The sequence below is a fragment of the Telmatherina bonti genome (assembly GCF_933228915.1).
Source record: "Telmatherina bonti genome assembly, chromosome: 11".
NCBI classification, from domain to species: Eukaryota; Metazoa; Chordata; class Actinopteri; order Atheriniformes; family Telmatherinidae; genus Telmatherina; species Telmatherina bonti.
Genome location: NC_136629.1, coordinates 13,060,843 through 13,075,984, shown reverse-complemented (window position 1 = coordinate 13,075,984; position 15,142 = coordinate 13,060,843). Strand labels below are relative to the sequence as shown.

Sequence of the window (15,142 nt, the reverse complement as noted above, 5' to 3'; positions counted from 1 at the left end):
GTCTGAGGTTGTTTTAAGACACTTCTATCAGAGGGATCAATGTGGTAAATAAGGGTAAAAATGTGTTGTTATGTTTTTTTAAAGGTTCCTGAAGGATTAATATTGCAGGAAATTCTGGAAAAATAGTTCTGTATTGATCTTTCATGTGAAGTCTGTTGCAGATACATGTTTAACTGTGGTGTAACATCAGCAGATAGGAATTGTTTACAAAATCTTTTACTTTGTTTAAAACAAAAGCAAATTTGTGAAAAAGTCAATTATTTCCTTAACATATATTAAAATGTTTCCAAATCCTTGTTATGTTAGTGAAGTTCAGACAAACTTCATAAAGCAGCAAGAATTTATTAAACATTTCATGGTTTGCCAGCAACAATGATGATACTGTAGAGAGGTTTATGGTTATTTTTGTTTTAAATATTTTCTGTGTTTTAACTGATTTATTTTGTATAAAGATGTCTTGATATTTAAAACACATTTGGCATGAGGATACCCCGATGGTGTCGTGCCCCGAGCAGCTGCTCAACTAATCTTTGGTTCTATCTATCTATCTATCTATCTAATCTCGACAGTAAATTATCTCCAAATTTAATCACTGGAGTATAGTTTGGCTTATTCAGTTAATCTTTATTTACATGAAGCACTTTTTACACAAAGAGCAGCTTAAAGTGTACAAAAATAAGATAAAATAAAATAAAGTAACACAATGAGGGTCATCATGAGCAAAAACTAGACACTTCAAAATGTTAAAAACAATTAAAAACGTCAAAACCAATCAAGGACAGTAAAAATAAGCAGAAAGAATAGGTAAATAAATAAATTAATTAATTGATTACTTGATTAAAATTTATTTAGAGCAGGTTAAATAACTACACAAAATAGACATCAAATAAATTTTACACCAAAATTTAAAACAATAAAATCAGAGTAAAACAATAAAAACATCTGAAACAAAGCACCTTAGAAAGTTAATGGCAGATTTAAAAAAATAGGTTGTTGTAGAAACAGAGATGAAGGGAGATTAAAGATGAAGGGATGGAGGGAGGTAAAGATGGAGGAATGGAGGAAGGTAAAGATGGAGGGATGGAGGGCGACATGGGGATTAAATGAGGACTGACTTCCCTCCAGTGGCTGGTAAAGTAACTGCAGGTTGTGGTTGGCTTCCTGTCTTAGCTCCTAGGTCCAGCTCAAGAGTATCAAAGTCCAGTTCTGGAGATCCACCATCCTACAGGTTTTAGATGGATCCATCACACCTGAATTCCCTCATTTTTGTGTTATCCAGTTCTGCAAAGGTAATGACACTTTCATCTGATCCAGTTGCGTTGGAGAAGAGATGCGTCTAAAACCTGCAGAATTTCCAGAACCAGACAGGAGTACCTCTGGCTCAAAGACTCCTGAGCTCCATGGTTTTGTTGTAAAGCAACAGCAGCTGGAATCAAACAGAATTGACAAAAAGTCTTGACAACCCGTGTAGAATATAAACATGTTTATTTGTTTATTAGAGTTTGCACTTTAAAAGTAACAGTAGAACATTCATAAAGAAAAAATAAGAGGAAAGGTTCAAATGATAGACAATACGCGTAAAAATAATAACATAAATTAAAGTGCTGGGGAGGTTGGAAACCCTCTAAGGGCTTATTGAGAACCTAACCATTATCTAAATACAAGATAAATTAAGTAATTAATTAATGTAAAGGACCAGGTCTTCCAGAACCGGTCTTAGCATGTCCACATTAAATGCATCAGTTTTACCTTAGTCACCTGGTGCCCCTGATCCGACAGAATCCAGGCTGAAACCAGATCAAAGCCTGACTTAAACCAGTTCAGAACATCTTAAAACCAGTCAAAACTACTCCAGATCCAAATGGGTCCAAAATGAGAAAGTTTCTGGAAACACAGCGGAAAATTTCCCAATTGAATGTGAGAAGTTCTGTTTGTCCATCAGGATCTGGGTCAGAACCAGAATGACCTCATCTGACAGCTGATTGGAAGAAATGTGTTGAGATGATGGATTTGCTGTCAGCTGAGGGTGAGGAGGAGAAGCCACCACTCTGAAGTAAAGATTAAAAAGTTACACAAATATAATTTTCCACTTCAGGAAACTGAAACAGATTAATCAAATAAGCAAAGTATTGATCCAATTCTTTTCTTAGAATGGTTGGAGGTAAATTAGCCGATCCTTGATGAGGTTTGTTATCTAATGAGTATATTCTGCTGATGTTTGAAATTATTTTAATGTCTGCATATTTTGGGTCCTCCCCGTGTCCCCCGGGGGCTCCTGTGGGGGGTACTCCGGGAGTATGGGGTACCGGACCCCCTTGTACAAGCTGTCCGGTCCCTGTACGACAGGTGTCAGAGCTTGGTTTGCATTTCCGGCATTAAGTCGGATTCATTTCTAGTGAGGGTTGGACTCCACCAAGGCTGCCCTTAATCACAGACTCTGTTCAGAACTTATATGGACAGAATCTCTAGGCGCAGCCGGGGTGTCGAGGGGATCCGGCTCGGTGGCCTCAGGATTGGGACCCTGCTTTTTACAGATGACGTGGTCCTGTTGACTTCATCTGGTCCCGTGATCCGACCCCGGATAAGCAGTGGAAGATGAAGATGAAGTCTGCATATCTTTTAAAGATGATTCTTGGACCATTCAAGTTTTTAATAGTAAGTTTTTGAAAAGTTTTAGAGTGTACAAATATGTGGACAATGATCTAATTTAGCTTTTTTATTTTACATTTTAGCAAATACATTTTCTGTTTAATAATTTCATTTTAAGTGAAGGTCTTTAAATAAGAATATAGATTTTTCAAAATAAGCCTAATTGAATTTAAATATTATATATATATATATATTCATTCATTCATTTTCCGAACCGCTTATTCCAATTCAGGGTCGCGGGGAAGCTGGAGCCTATCCCAGCCGGCTTTGGGCGACAGGCAGGGTACACCCTGGACAGCTCGCCAGTCCATTGCAGGGCCACACAGAGAGACAAACAACTACACTCATGCTCACACTCACTCCTAGGGACAATTTAGAGTGACCAATTAACCTATAATGCATGTCTTTGGATGGTGGGAGGAAGCCGGAGTACCCGGAGAGAACCCACGCATACACGGGGAGAACATGCAAACTCCCCACAGAAAGGCCACTGACCAAACCAGCCACCTTAACCAGCGACCTTCTTGCTGTGAGGCCACAGTGCTAACCACTGCGCCACCGTGCAGCCCTATATATATATATATATATATATATATATATATATATATATATATATATACACACACATATATATATATATATATATATATATATATATATATATATATATATATATATATATACATATATATATATATATATATATATATATATATATATATATATATATATATATATATATGTATATATAATGCAAATGTTGGTGTAGAATAAGTTGGACAATAAATTTCTTTCACTGCTTTAAGTTCTGTTTTGATTTAAATGGTTTCTATATAAATTGTTTATTTTTTTTATTGTATGTAGTTTAAGTTGTCTAAATATTTTTTTACGCTTGGTTTAAATAAAAATTATTTGTGTGTTAAAAATCCTAAACATTTGATTTATCTATTCAATCTTTGTTTTTCTTGTTTATTCCAACAAAAACAAACAAAACAAAAACAAACTTTATTTTTAGCCCCGCCTGCTGAAGACTTTGATTGGTAGGTGTGAAAAGTCTGCTCTCTTTCATGTGTCCCAAACGAATCGAGAGGCGGGATTATGCAAATTCAGGCAATGTCATTGTAAGGAAAAACATCTGGACTATAAATGCGCTGTTCAGGAGCAGACCTATCAGCGGGAGAGAAGAACTTCCTGTGTTGCGGACATTTTATTTAGATATAAATTCAGGTAGCCGCTGCTGGTGAGTCGTGTGTAGAAAAACCTGCTGGGCTCAGAAAAGGACCAATCAGACTCTTTGGTTCTTACAAAGCTGTAAACCTTTTATTATGACATCATAACAGCAGAACAAACCAACAGAGCCAAACAAACATTCATCATGAAAACACACCTGTCTATAAGCCCCTCCCCCAGGTGCTACATCAAACCATGCAGAGCATGTGATTGGCTACAAGCCGTCCAATGAAAAGAAGAGAACCAAACATTCAAAACAGGAATTGAGTGTATTTATGAGAGAGGTCACATCTCAGTTTCAGCCAATAAGCTCTCACCTAGACCTGACGTCAGCATGACCATGTGGGGTCCGGAGTCTGTGGGGGTCAAAAAAAGGACATGTTTAGACCCTCACACCATATTTCTAGATCCAGACCACCAAATCCACCAGAGTCCTTAAATCCACTTGCACGATAAGTCATCAGTTTTCAAACAACTTCCCGTGATCAGATGAACCAATAAGGAGTCAGTCTTCTGTTTAAAAGAACATTTTACCAATGCTCTGAACCAGGAACCAGAAATAAGCCACTGTGATCCAGCGACTGTGTGTCTTGTGTTCATGCCGAGCTGAGATAAGCTAAGATAAGACAAGATAAGACAAGATAAGATAACTGATCCCTTGACGTTAATTTGTGCTTCCTCTGTGTTCAGACGGTATCATCATGAAATTCAATCACGGCAGCATCAAAACAAGCTCACCCCATTCTGAAAGTTTAAAACCAGATGTTTGCAGCAATGAAACAGGTTTAATCTGGGGGTTTATGTTCTCATTGTGTTAAAACCTGGATGTAAACCAGATGCTAACCTGCTGATGACCACGTTAGTGCTTGTTCTCACATCAGTGTTTCTGTCAGCATGTCTGCTTTCTGCTACTGCAAATAAAACACAGGCAGCTGGTCCTATGTTACATTATATAGAAAGTATACAATGTCTTTATTCTTCAAAACAGATTTCTGTGCAGATGTTAAAAGTCCCATTGACTAAGTTTGCAACAGCACAATCTTCATATGCCTGACAGGAGGAACATATTTATGACTGTAAACAGTCATAAATATGTTCACCTGTTAGAAATGTTTTATTATTTTCAGTTCCTAAGCAAGCATAAAATTTCTCTTTTTCCTAAAACCCTCCTCTAATTCGGAACAGATCTAATTTTCTGGCCTCTGGAAGCCTGCTCAGTCCCGTTGATCTATCACCATTCAGCAAATGACAAAAAATGTAATAAAGAAATTTGTTCCAACTTCAAGAGCGTTGGTGAAACATGTTAGAAAACTGCTAACAAAACTCAGTAACAAAACAAAAAGACAAAACACAAGTAAGAGAAAACTAATACCTGTTTGTTTCAAATAAAGGCAGCAGTCTGGTTACAGCTAACTGGTTAGTTGAAGGATAACTAACTGTTCAGTAAGGCTTAGCAGAGTAATAAAAATTAGCCTTAGCTGAGAAATTTCTTCCAGTCAACGCTAACTGAGCAGTTTGCTAACCAAAGCTGCCATGACAGAGTAGCTGAAAGTTAGTTAAGACTAAGTGGGGAGTTACCAAACTAACTAATTGTTCATTTAACCTCAGCAGAATAATGGAACAATAAATTTATGTCAATTTACCAACTGCTCAGCAGAGGTGGCAATTTTTGGTCCAGAAAGTAAAAATCCTGCCATGTTTTTGGATCTACCTGTACATTTAGAACAGGTGTTTTCACTAACAGGCTTGTTTACCTGGCAAATAAACTCTGCTCATTAAGTTTAGCTGGTTTGGTAGGAACAGCTGCCGGACAGGACCTTTACTTTTATAGGATTTGCCACCAAAAGCTGCTCAGTTAGCTTTAGCAGGAGCTAATGGAGCAGTTAGCTAACTAACTTCTTGATTAGCAAAGTCAGAAGCTGTTTTCTTATTAAAAAAAACAAACAAAAAAACCCAGCAGAAACATCTAAAAGCAAAACAACTGATAGATGATAGTTAGCACTAATAATAGCTAACTAGCTTAACAGAGTCCCTGCAACCTCTAAGCTGGGCTGAATTCATTAAACTTATTAGCTCACTTCATATCTGTTTTCAGCTTTAATCATTAAAATTAATTAGATAAATTAAACCCATTTTATTTCCCAAAATTATCTGGAATAAATGGTACAGAAATTAATAAATGTGTGCTAAAATAAAGATGAACCCATCTTTCAGAGTTTCTTCTCAGGCTTTTATGAAAAAAAAAACATTTTTATCTTTATCTGAAACTTCTCTTTCTGTTTTTGTTGCCATCTGTTCCTAAAGTTCCGGCTTTTGCAAAGGACCAGTTCCAGACACAGAAACAGGACCTGAACCTCAGCTGAGAAGGGCTCCAAAAGGTTATTATCTGTTATTGACCAAATTTAATAGTAAACAGCTTTATTATTTGTAACTGGGACTGAATAAATACCAGCAGCACCAGTTTCACACTTAGTCCACAATTATATAGAACACAAATGTCCTACTGTTACCTAAACACCACACAGGACACCACACAGTCCGAGGAGACAGTTTATAGTGGGGACAGCATTGAGCGGGACAGTCTGGGTTAGGACAGGAGACAGTGTTCAGCCCTTACTGCTGTGAGGGAGCCAGGTGAGGGGCTGGTACTTGTCTCTGTTTAGTTGGTATTTGTCTCTGATTGGCTGTAGAGCACTTCTGGAGGCGGGGCCTCTGTAGAGCGGCGGGGCCTCCCTGTCTTCCTCATCCTCTCCTTCAGACAGCAGGTCGCTAATCTGCTGCTGCAGCTCTGGACTGATGTCGTTCTCTGACAGAACCAGAACCCGCAGGCTGGTGGGATAGTTCTCCACCATGTCCAGGAAGACCTGCACACAGAGACCACATCCATTCAAAACCCCAAACTTTATTCACACCAAACTATTGAAACCCTAAAAAGATGAAAAACTACCTCATTTATATACCTTAAAACCCACTTTAACAGAATCTGAAACTGGTGTAATGTAATCCCATTTAAACTAGATTTATTTGTTCATGAACAAAAATACATGATAAAAAAAATCATTCAGTTTTACATGGAAACATCACGTCTGCATGGAAACATCATGTCTGCATGGAAACATCACGTTTGTATGGAAACATCACGTCTGTATGGAAACATCATGTCTGCATGGAAACATCATGTCTGAGTGGAAACATCATGTCTGCATGGAAACATCATGTCTGCGTGGAAACATCATGTCTGCGTGGAAACATCATGTCTACGTGGAAACATCACGTCTGAGTGGAAACATCACATCTGCATGGAAACATCACATCTGCATGGAAACATCATGTATCCATGGAAACGTCACGTCTGTACGGAAACATCATGTCTGCATGGAAACATCATGTCTTCATGGAAACATCACGTCTTCATGAAAACATTATGTCTGAATGGAAACATCACGTCTCCATGGAAACATAACGTCTACAAGCTGACTGGAAATGAAAGGATTGAAGTTCTTCAAGCATTTTTACATTAATTTAAAAAAAAAAAAAGACTGTATGCTGGTCCATTCCAATGGAAATTGGCAAACTGAATAATATATTTATAAACAACTCATTCATTTTTATTTGGATGTAATTGTGATGAGACTTTTGGTAAAATATGTATTTGTGAAAGGAATACATGATTTTTGCAAATTAAACCCCAAAGTAGTTACATGCTGTACCTAGATTGCATTCAAATACTTTGGGAGTTTAGGAAAAAAGATTGTTCTAAAACTGGACAGGACTTTAATCTCCTGGTTTGGTCCAATCCAGTCCATTTTATTCATATATGACATCACAAAGAACATGTTTCCAGTGAGCATCATGTATGAAACATGCTGAACAGAGACATGTACAGACTTTCCACACAGCCAGAGATTCAGCATGAAGAGAGACATTAGAGGACAACAGATAATGCTGGAATCTTCCCAAGAGGTCTAGAAACTAAAACACTAAAAGAGTTTAGTTTCTGAGATGCTACCTGTGCTGACTGGTTGGTCAGCCCAGTTCCCTCCAGGTCCAGCACTTCCAGGGTTCTACTGGATGCCACGGCAACCGCCAGCATCCCAGCAATCTGGTCACCTGGAGACAGAACCAGAACTGACAGTCATAGCCATGAAGAGCCTGGTCTGCTGGGTAGTTGTGCTGTTGTTGTTACCTAGTGGGTTATAATCCAGGTTGAGGACTCGGAGCTGGGAGCTGTGGGCCACCGCGATGGCGAGCCGAGCCCAGCCTTTGCAGCTGATTCCAGGGTTGGCGCTCAGAGTCAGCTCCCTCAGACCTGCGCGTGCACACAGACACACAAACCTGCTAGTGAGGACATGGTGATGAGAGGATGAGCTCCCAGCATGCTTTGCTGCATCAGCTGATGACGTCATCACACCTTCAAAGCTCCACTGAACGTCTGCTGATGTCATTATTAATTCATTCACTTTAGAAATAGAACCTGAGCCAGACCCGACGCCCGAGCAGAACCCAATATCTGATTAGTTATTGATCATGAAGAATCTTTTTCACTGCAGGACGGTGGACTCCAGATGTTTCAGAAACCACCTGATGAACCTGCAAACAGCTGCTTCTCTGAATTCTGCTCACTTCATTCATCCTGGGCATGTGTGAACCCAAAAGCTTCAGCCTGTTTACCATCAGAACCCGTTCACTATCAGAACCCGTTCACCATCAGAATCCCTTCACCATCAGAACCAGACCTGTTACTAATCAGGTCTATTGTGAGGGATTTCCCTGCAGCAGCTTGTTCTGCTGATGTGAGGAAAACAATGCGGTTTCTCAGCAGGTCAGTGATGATGAGGATGCAAGACTACATTCAGATTGCCGGACCAGGTCTGGAGGATGCAGGACTGCGTCCTCCAGACTGAACCAGGTCTTCCCTCACCTGACTTGGCTCCGTCAGGTGGCAACATCCCGCAGATCAGAGCCAGCGCTTCGTCTCCCAGTATGCAGTCTCCCAGATCCAGGCAGACCAGGGACGGGTGGGTGGACAGCGCCGGGTTCAGGGTCACCAGGCCGGCGTCCAGCAGCGGGCTGCCGTGGAGACTGTAAGGATGGAGACGGGTCAAGAGGTACCTGCTTCTCACCTGGTCTGTCAGTTCAGAGTTCAGCTACTCACAACAGAGTCTGCAGGGACCGGTTGGCCTTCAGGGCATCAGCCAGGTGTCGCGTGCGGCCGATGCTGGAGACCACACCCAGGTTCAGGTTGAGCTGAGCGAGCGAACGTGACTCGGCAACGCTTCGGCAGACCCGTCCGAAGTCCCGGTCAGAGAGCTGGCAGCCGCGGACGGACAGCAGGCGGACCCCGTCCTCCTTCAGACTCTCACAGATGTCCTGGACCTCGGCCGCGGACAGCAGCTCCCCCGTGATCTGGATGGAGGCCGGCAGCATCTGGACAACACCGGGAGAACCGGACCGGGAGAACCGGACCTGGGGGGCCGGACCGGGACAACCGGACCGGGAAAACCGGACTGAGACACCTGCAGGAATACAACGAGCATAAAAAGAATGACCGAGACAGAACCGAGGACAGAAACTGATCTGGATCCTCTTTAAAATCATGTTCAAGTTCAGGACCTGGAGGTCTATCTGAGACCACCAAATCCAGGTCTAGACCATCTGGTCCTGATCCACAAGTCTAAACTGATCGGCTTTTATTAATAATCAAATATTTTTGATTAACTGAAAACGTAAATGTTTAGATTTGTTGATTGAAAACTATTGATAAAGAAGATCACCATTCAATCGATCTGATCAATAGTTTCAGCTCTTAGAACTTTTACCTGCTGTGGAGAAACTGGATCACTCGGTGATCAATTATTGATCAGGTGACCATGCTGGTCAGGTGATCGGTTTCAGATGAACCAGTCGGGAGATTTTCCAAGTGAAACATGTTATTCTATATTCAATGATCAATCAGTAGTTTATCGATGAGGTTAAGTCTGCATGGAACAGCTGATACGTGATCAATTAGTCAGTAATAACCTGATATGTGATCGATCAGCTCACACGAGGAGAGTCCAGACTGTCACACGCTGATGTCATCATTTAGGCTACTGATCCCGCCGCAGGCCACGCGCCGGTTTGATTCTTCGCATCGGTGCTGATCGATCAGGGTATTGATTGATCGGGTTTGATCGGTGGTAGAGAGGGGGCCAGTGAGTCGATGTCCCGCAGCTGAACAGGAGGTCTGTCGGTCGGTCGGTGGAGCTCTGCGAGTCCCGGTGTGTTTCTGCAGGTGACCGTTACTATGACACCCAGAGATCTGACCGACAGACAGGAGAGCTCACTCTGAGTTGATTCTAGGAAACGAAATTAGCGACTGCTGAGACTGCGTCATGACCTGGTCAGGGGTTACACAACACATTTTTATTAATAATATAATTTTAATTAAAATCATGAAATTGAACATTAATTAAAATTAATATGATAATAATAATAATAATAATAATAATAATAATAATATAGTTATTTATGTATTTATTTGCATTTAAATGATATGAACTAACATAACTATATAGTGATATAATTACAAAATAAATTTACGATTTGTTTTATAACCAGATTGTACTGAAAAGACAAATGTTAAAATATCATCTTAACACAAGTTTGTAGAAAAGGAAAAATAATTGAATGGGGAATATTGATAAAGAATTTAATGTAGTATAAATTATATATTTATATACTGGATAATATATATATATATATATATATATATATATATATATATATATATATATATATATATTTTTTTTTTTTTTTTTTTTTTTTTTTTTTTTTTTTAATTTATTTATTTTTTTTACAATTGAATAGTTTAATTGCTTTTTTTTCATCATATCGCCTCAGAAGACAAAATGTCCTCAAAGCTTCACTGAACGTCTGCTGCTCTCCTTATTGATTATTTTCCTTAGAAACAGAACACAATCAGAATCAATAGGACCAAATACAAGCAGATGATTTTTTAGATGAATCAAATACTACAACCACAAATTATTGTATTTTAAATTCGTTTAATTATTAAGTGACTTATTCTAGCTGCTCAGAACAGTAAAGTTTAATTTACTGACATAGGTTAGAACTTTTATGTATCAATTAACTAAACTAAAATGTAAGAATAGTTATTTTTAAAGGGAAATAATCACATTTGCGGGGAGATTTAAAATTTAAAAATAGAGTAATACCTCTTCTTAACTCAAAATGTCCTCAAAGCTTCACTGAACGTCTGCTGCTCTCCTTATTGATTATTTTCCTTAGAAACAGAACACAATCAGAATCAATAGGACCAAATAAAAGCAGATGATTTTTTAGATGAATCAAATACTACAACCACAAATTATTGTATTTTAAATTCGTTTAATTATTAAGTGACTTATTCTAGCTGCTCAGAACAGTAAAGTTTAATTTACTGACATAGGTTAGAACTTTTATGTATCAATTAACTAAACTAAAATGTAAGAATAGTTATTTTTAAAGGGAAATAATCACATTTGCGGGGAGATTTAAAATTTAAAAATAGAGTAATACCTCTTCTTAACTCAAAATGTCCTCAAAGCTTCACTGAACGTCTGCTGCTCTCCTTATTGATTATTTTCCTTAGAAACAGAACACAATCAGAATCAATAGGACCAAATAAAAGCAGATGATTTTAGATTAATCAAATACTACAACCACAGATTATTGTATTTTAAATTCGTTTAATTATTAAGTGACTTATTCTAGCTGCTCAGAACAGTAAAGTTTAATTTACTGACATAGGTTAGAACTTTTATGTATCAATTAACTAAACTAAAATGTAAGAATAGTTATTTTTAAAGGGAAATAATCACATTTGCGGGGAGATTTAAAATTTAAAAATAGAGTAATACCTCTTCTTAACTCGGCGATCTCTTGGGTTGTGACGTCACTTACGTTCAGTCCTCTTTAATTCTGATTCGCGTCGTCATGGAGACAAAGGTTGTACCATGATGTCTTATATTTAAGTAATGATAGTAGTTCTTTCAAATTATTACTGACCGACCAAATAGATTTTTTTCTTTTCCATTTTTCAACTGAATGTACAATACCATGTCGTATTTTTATTCCTTACATTGTCTATAACGCTACTGTGCCACTGCCCTTTCCCAGTTTTGGATCAATATATTACGTCTGATTCTGATAAATTAATTAAAATAAATATTTCAAATAAATTCTTTTTAATTTTCCGTTTACTTTGCGTCAGTCTACGTCTAATGGTGACGTCGTGACGTACTCGGAAGTGTCTAAGCTCCAACTGCAGCTAGCAGCAGCTTCCAGCTAACTCCAACAGCAACGGACAGACAGGTAGGACAGGTGGCTCGCGGATACTCGTTACTCTGCTACACAACAACAATAACAGCAACACCAACTACAGCAAAAGCTGTGAGTTTAATTCAGGGTCTCATGACAGAAGCACAGCAGTGTCGCTAGCTGTTAGCAGCTCCAGCTGTTCTTCATCATCGTCATCATCACTTACCTTTGGGTCAGCTGCAGGGAGGGACGGACGGGGAGGAAGCACCAACCTGGTGGCGGACTGGACCGAACAGCCCTCAGAGATAGCCCGAACCAGCATTAGCTGTAGCTAAAGCCATGAAACACTCTAGTAAAGTTAAAGTACTGAAATACTGTAGTAAAGTTAAAGCCACAAAATACTGTAGTAAAGTTAAAGCAATGAAATACTGAAGTCTAATAATTTAGCAAAGATTAGTTCCCTTTTAAGATGAGCTATTTGTGTCCCCTAATATTAAAACAAATCTGGCAAAACTTACAGAGAAGACAGGACAGACTATATAAAAAGCCTTTATTATTGCGTTGGTTCAGCGAGATTCCTCTACAACAGTGTTTTTCAACCACTGTGCCGTGGCACACTAGTGTGCCGTGAGAGATCATCAGGTGTGCCCTTAGAAATGATCCAATTTCACCTGGTTGGTCTAAAAAAAACAGCTCTGTGTTCCTCCAAAGAGGCCCAGGTGAAAGATAATGAAATTACTTTTTCTTGTGTTTATCTTATTTCTATTCAAGACATTTTGACAAGATGACTTTATTTTAATAATATGGATTGTTAAAAACAAAACAAACAAAAAACATTTCGGTTTGTGGTGTGTCCTTGTGTGTTTTCAGTAGAAATAAGTGTGCCTTGGCTGAAAAAAGTTGTGGAATCTGCCCCTAATGTTCCCAGGTTCAGGAAACGCCCCGGTCTCATCCTCTGTGTCTCCTCAGGGGGTCCTCTGTGGATGTCTCTGTGTAGCTCAGCCATGGGACCAGAGAGAGTCTTGCCAAACTCTGAGGACGAGCTGGGGGAGGACGAGCGTCCAGCAGACGGAGGGCTTCTGCCGGTGGCTGCGGTGTGGAGTGGAGGTGAGGAAGGGGGAGAGATGGAGGTGGATGGAGAAGAGGAAGAGGAGGAGGAAGAGGAGGTGAGCAATGGGGGGTATTATTACCAGCCTCTGAACCAGGAGCCAGAAGGCGTGAACGGCAGCGAGCAGCTAGAGGACGAGGACAGGGGGGAGGTGGCCTCCCATGCCGAACAGATGCAGCAGGTGCAGCACAGGATAGAGGTGAGGTCTGTCCCTCGGCAGGTGAACCACATTTTCTGTCCCACCTGTCTCACCTGTCCACCTGTCCCTGCAGGTGATGGGGCTTCACCTCCCTGAAGCTCCACCTCCAGACAGCGACGAGGAGGAGGATCCTGAGGGGGCGGCGGCCCAGAGGAGTCGAGCTTCCATCCCTATGGATGCAGGTAAGACGTCCAAGAATTCATCGCCAGTATGTCCCTTCCTGTCTGCTGACAACACTTCCTGTCTGCGGGCAGACCATGTGGAGCTGGTTAAGAGGACCATGGCGGCCGTGGCATTGCCGTCTCTAGGGGTGCCACCGTGGGCTCAAGACATCTCCGAGGACCAGTGGAAGGACATGGTTCAACACACACTGCAAAGCCGGCAGAGCGCGGCCGGCCTGCGTCTGTCCCGCCGCAGCAACGTCCCAGGACCATGAACACACCATGACCACAGTAATGGACCACCACCTGGACCCTGACCACACCATCACCCCCTCTGACCAGGAATGCACCACAACAGACCCGAACAAAACTCCCTCCTGACACATCAAGACCTCTAGATTCCCGTCTCCCCAGAACAGCCTGCAGACCCTGAACACACCACGATGACGGGTCACTGGACATCATGAACCCTGAACGCACCGGAGTGAACGCACTCTGAACGTATCAGAACTGCCAACACACCATGTTGCAGAGGGCCTTGAATGCAGCATGACTACTTCAGGAGCAGGTTTAGTGTGTGAGGCGAATTCATGAACAGCCTGACCCACAGCTGCTCCGGGTTCTGGTTCTTGAAACAATGTAAATGCAATCTGGACAAGATTTAGATCAGTTTTTCCTCAGAGCAGGCTTCAGGTGAGTCGGTCCAGGTGGGTCAGAACACTGCAAAGATTCCACTTTAGTAATATTCAATATGTTTATTAATGAACTAATATCTGCATTTATACTGTCATGATTGACTGTGTTATGAAAAATCAATGCTCTTGTTCATAAAATGTGACTCATTTTGTCCCCGATGATTAAAACCTATTTAATATCAACGCTGTGCTCAGATTGGTCAGCTGATGAAGCTCCGCCCACATTAGTGTAACCCAGACACTAGAACAAGGCGCAGGTGAGGGTCTCAGAGCAAGAACTCATGTGGACTTTGATTCCTGTTCCACCTGAGACATGTTTGTTTCCCACAGCAACACAGATCCAGATCCCAATCCTGATCCAGTTCTCAAGTCTTCATCAATACTTCTCCTGAATTCTGATTTTCCCTCAAATTAACAAAATTGCTGCTTTGTAAAGCTTTTGTTTGCACTTTTTGTTTAAAAGTTGAATGTTATGAGAGACTTCAGGCGATTGGTTGGACGTTTTCAGTAAAATAAAGTAAAATAAGTATTTTTTTAAAAGTATAATTCAGTAAAATAATAAAAACCAATCAGAGGTCGATGCTTGTCTACATGTAACCGTTTCTGACAAACGAATTGAGCTCCGGTCACACGACGGAAAATCCAGCAACAAAATCAGCTAAAAACGGACTCGACGAGGCTGGCAGAAACCTGATTCAGGTTGCTGAAACAAAAACCTGATGCGGCAGATAACGGACTTGATGTCAGATCATGTGATCAAACAAGCCGAGGTTTTACCTGCATGTAAAACTGCAACGTT

At 40.4% G+C, this 15,142-nt stretch overlaps 2 protein-coding genes across 3 annotated transcripts; one reads left to right on the top strand and one right to left on the bottom strand.

The window, feature by feature from the left end:
* Positions 1 to 4,164: 4,164 nt before the first annotated feature.
* On the bottom strand, positions 4,165 to 9,306 carry lrrc73 (leucine rich repeat containing 73; the record flags this gene model as incomplete). The annotated part of the gene is made up of 6 exons (XM_079248565.1): positions 4,165 to 4,235; positions 6,497 to 6,743; positions 7,889 to 7,989; positions 8,066 to 8,188; positions 8,801 to 8,961; positions 9,035 to 9,306. The coding sequence occupies 6 exons, from the start codon at positions 9,304 to 9,306 to the stop codon at positions 4,165 to 4,167; spliced, it is 975 nt and encodes a 324-aa protein (XP_079104691.1).
* A 2,879-nt stretch (positions 9,307 to 12,185) lies between these two features.
* mea1 (male-enhanced antigen 1) lies at positions 12,186 to 14,494 on the top strand. Of its 2 annotated transcripts, XM_079249260.1 has the most exons (4): positions 12,186 to 12,234; positions 13,150 to 13,487; positions 13,561 to 13,669; positions 13,742 to 14,494. In XM_079249260.1, exons 2-4 carry the CDS (start codon positions 13,164 to 13,166, stop codon positions 13,921 to 13,923), a joined length of 615 nt encoding a protein of 204 aa, XP_079105386.1. In that variant the 5' UTR covers positions 12,186 to 12,234; positions 13,150 to 13,163; the 3' UTR covers positions 13,924 to 14,494. The 2 variants fall into 2 exon arrangements, with proteins under 2 accessions (XP_079105386.1, XP_079105385.1); XM_079249259.1 differs by having other exon boundaries at positions 13,561 to 14,494.
* The last annotated feature ends 648 nt before the right edge of the window (positions 14,495 to 15,142 follow it).

Coding starts and splice junctions, on each gene's coding strand:
- mea1 (XM_079249259.1), top strand. CDS start 13,164: ATGTCTCTGTGTAGCTCAGCCATGGGACCAGAGAGAGTCTTGCCAAAC. Junction 13,488..13,560: donor AGGTGCAGCACAGGATAGAG/GTGAGGTCTGTC, acceptor CTGTCCCTGCAG/GTGATGGGGCTTCACCTCCC.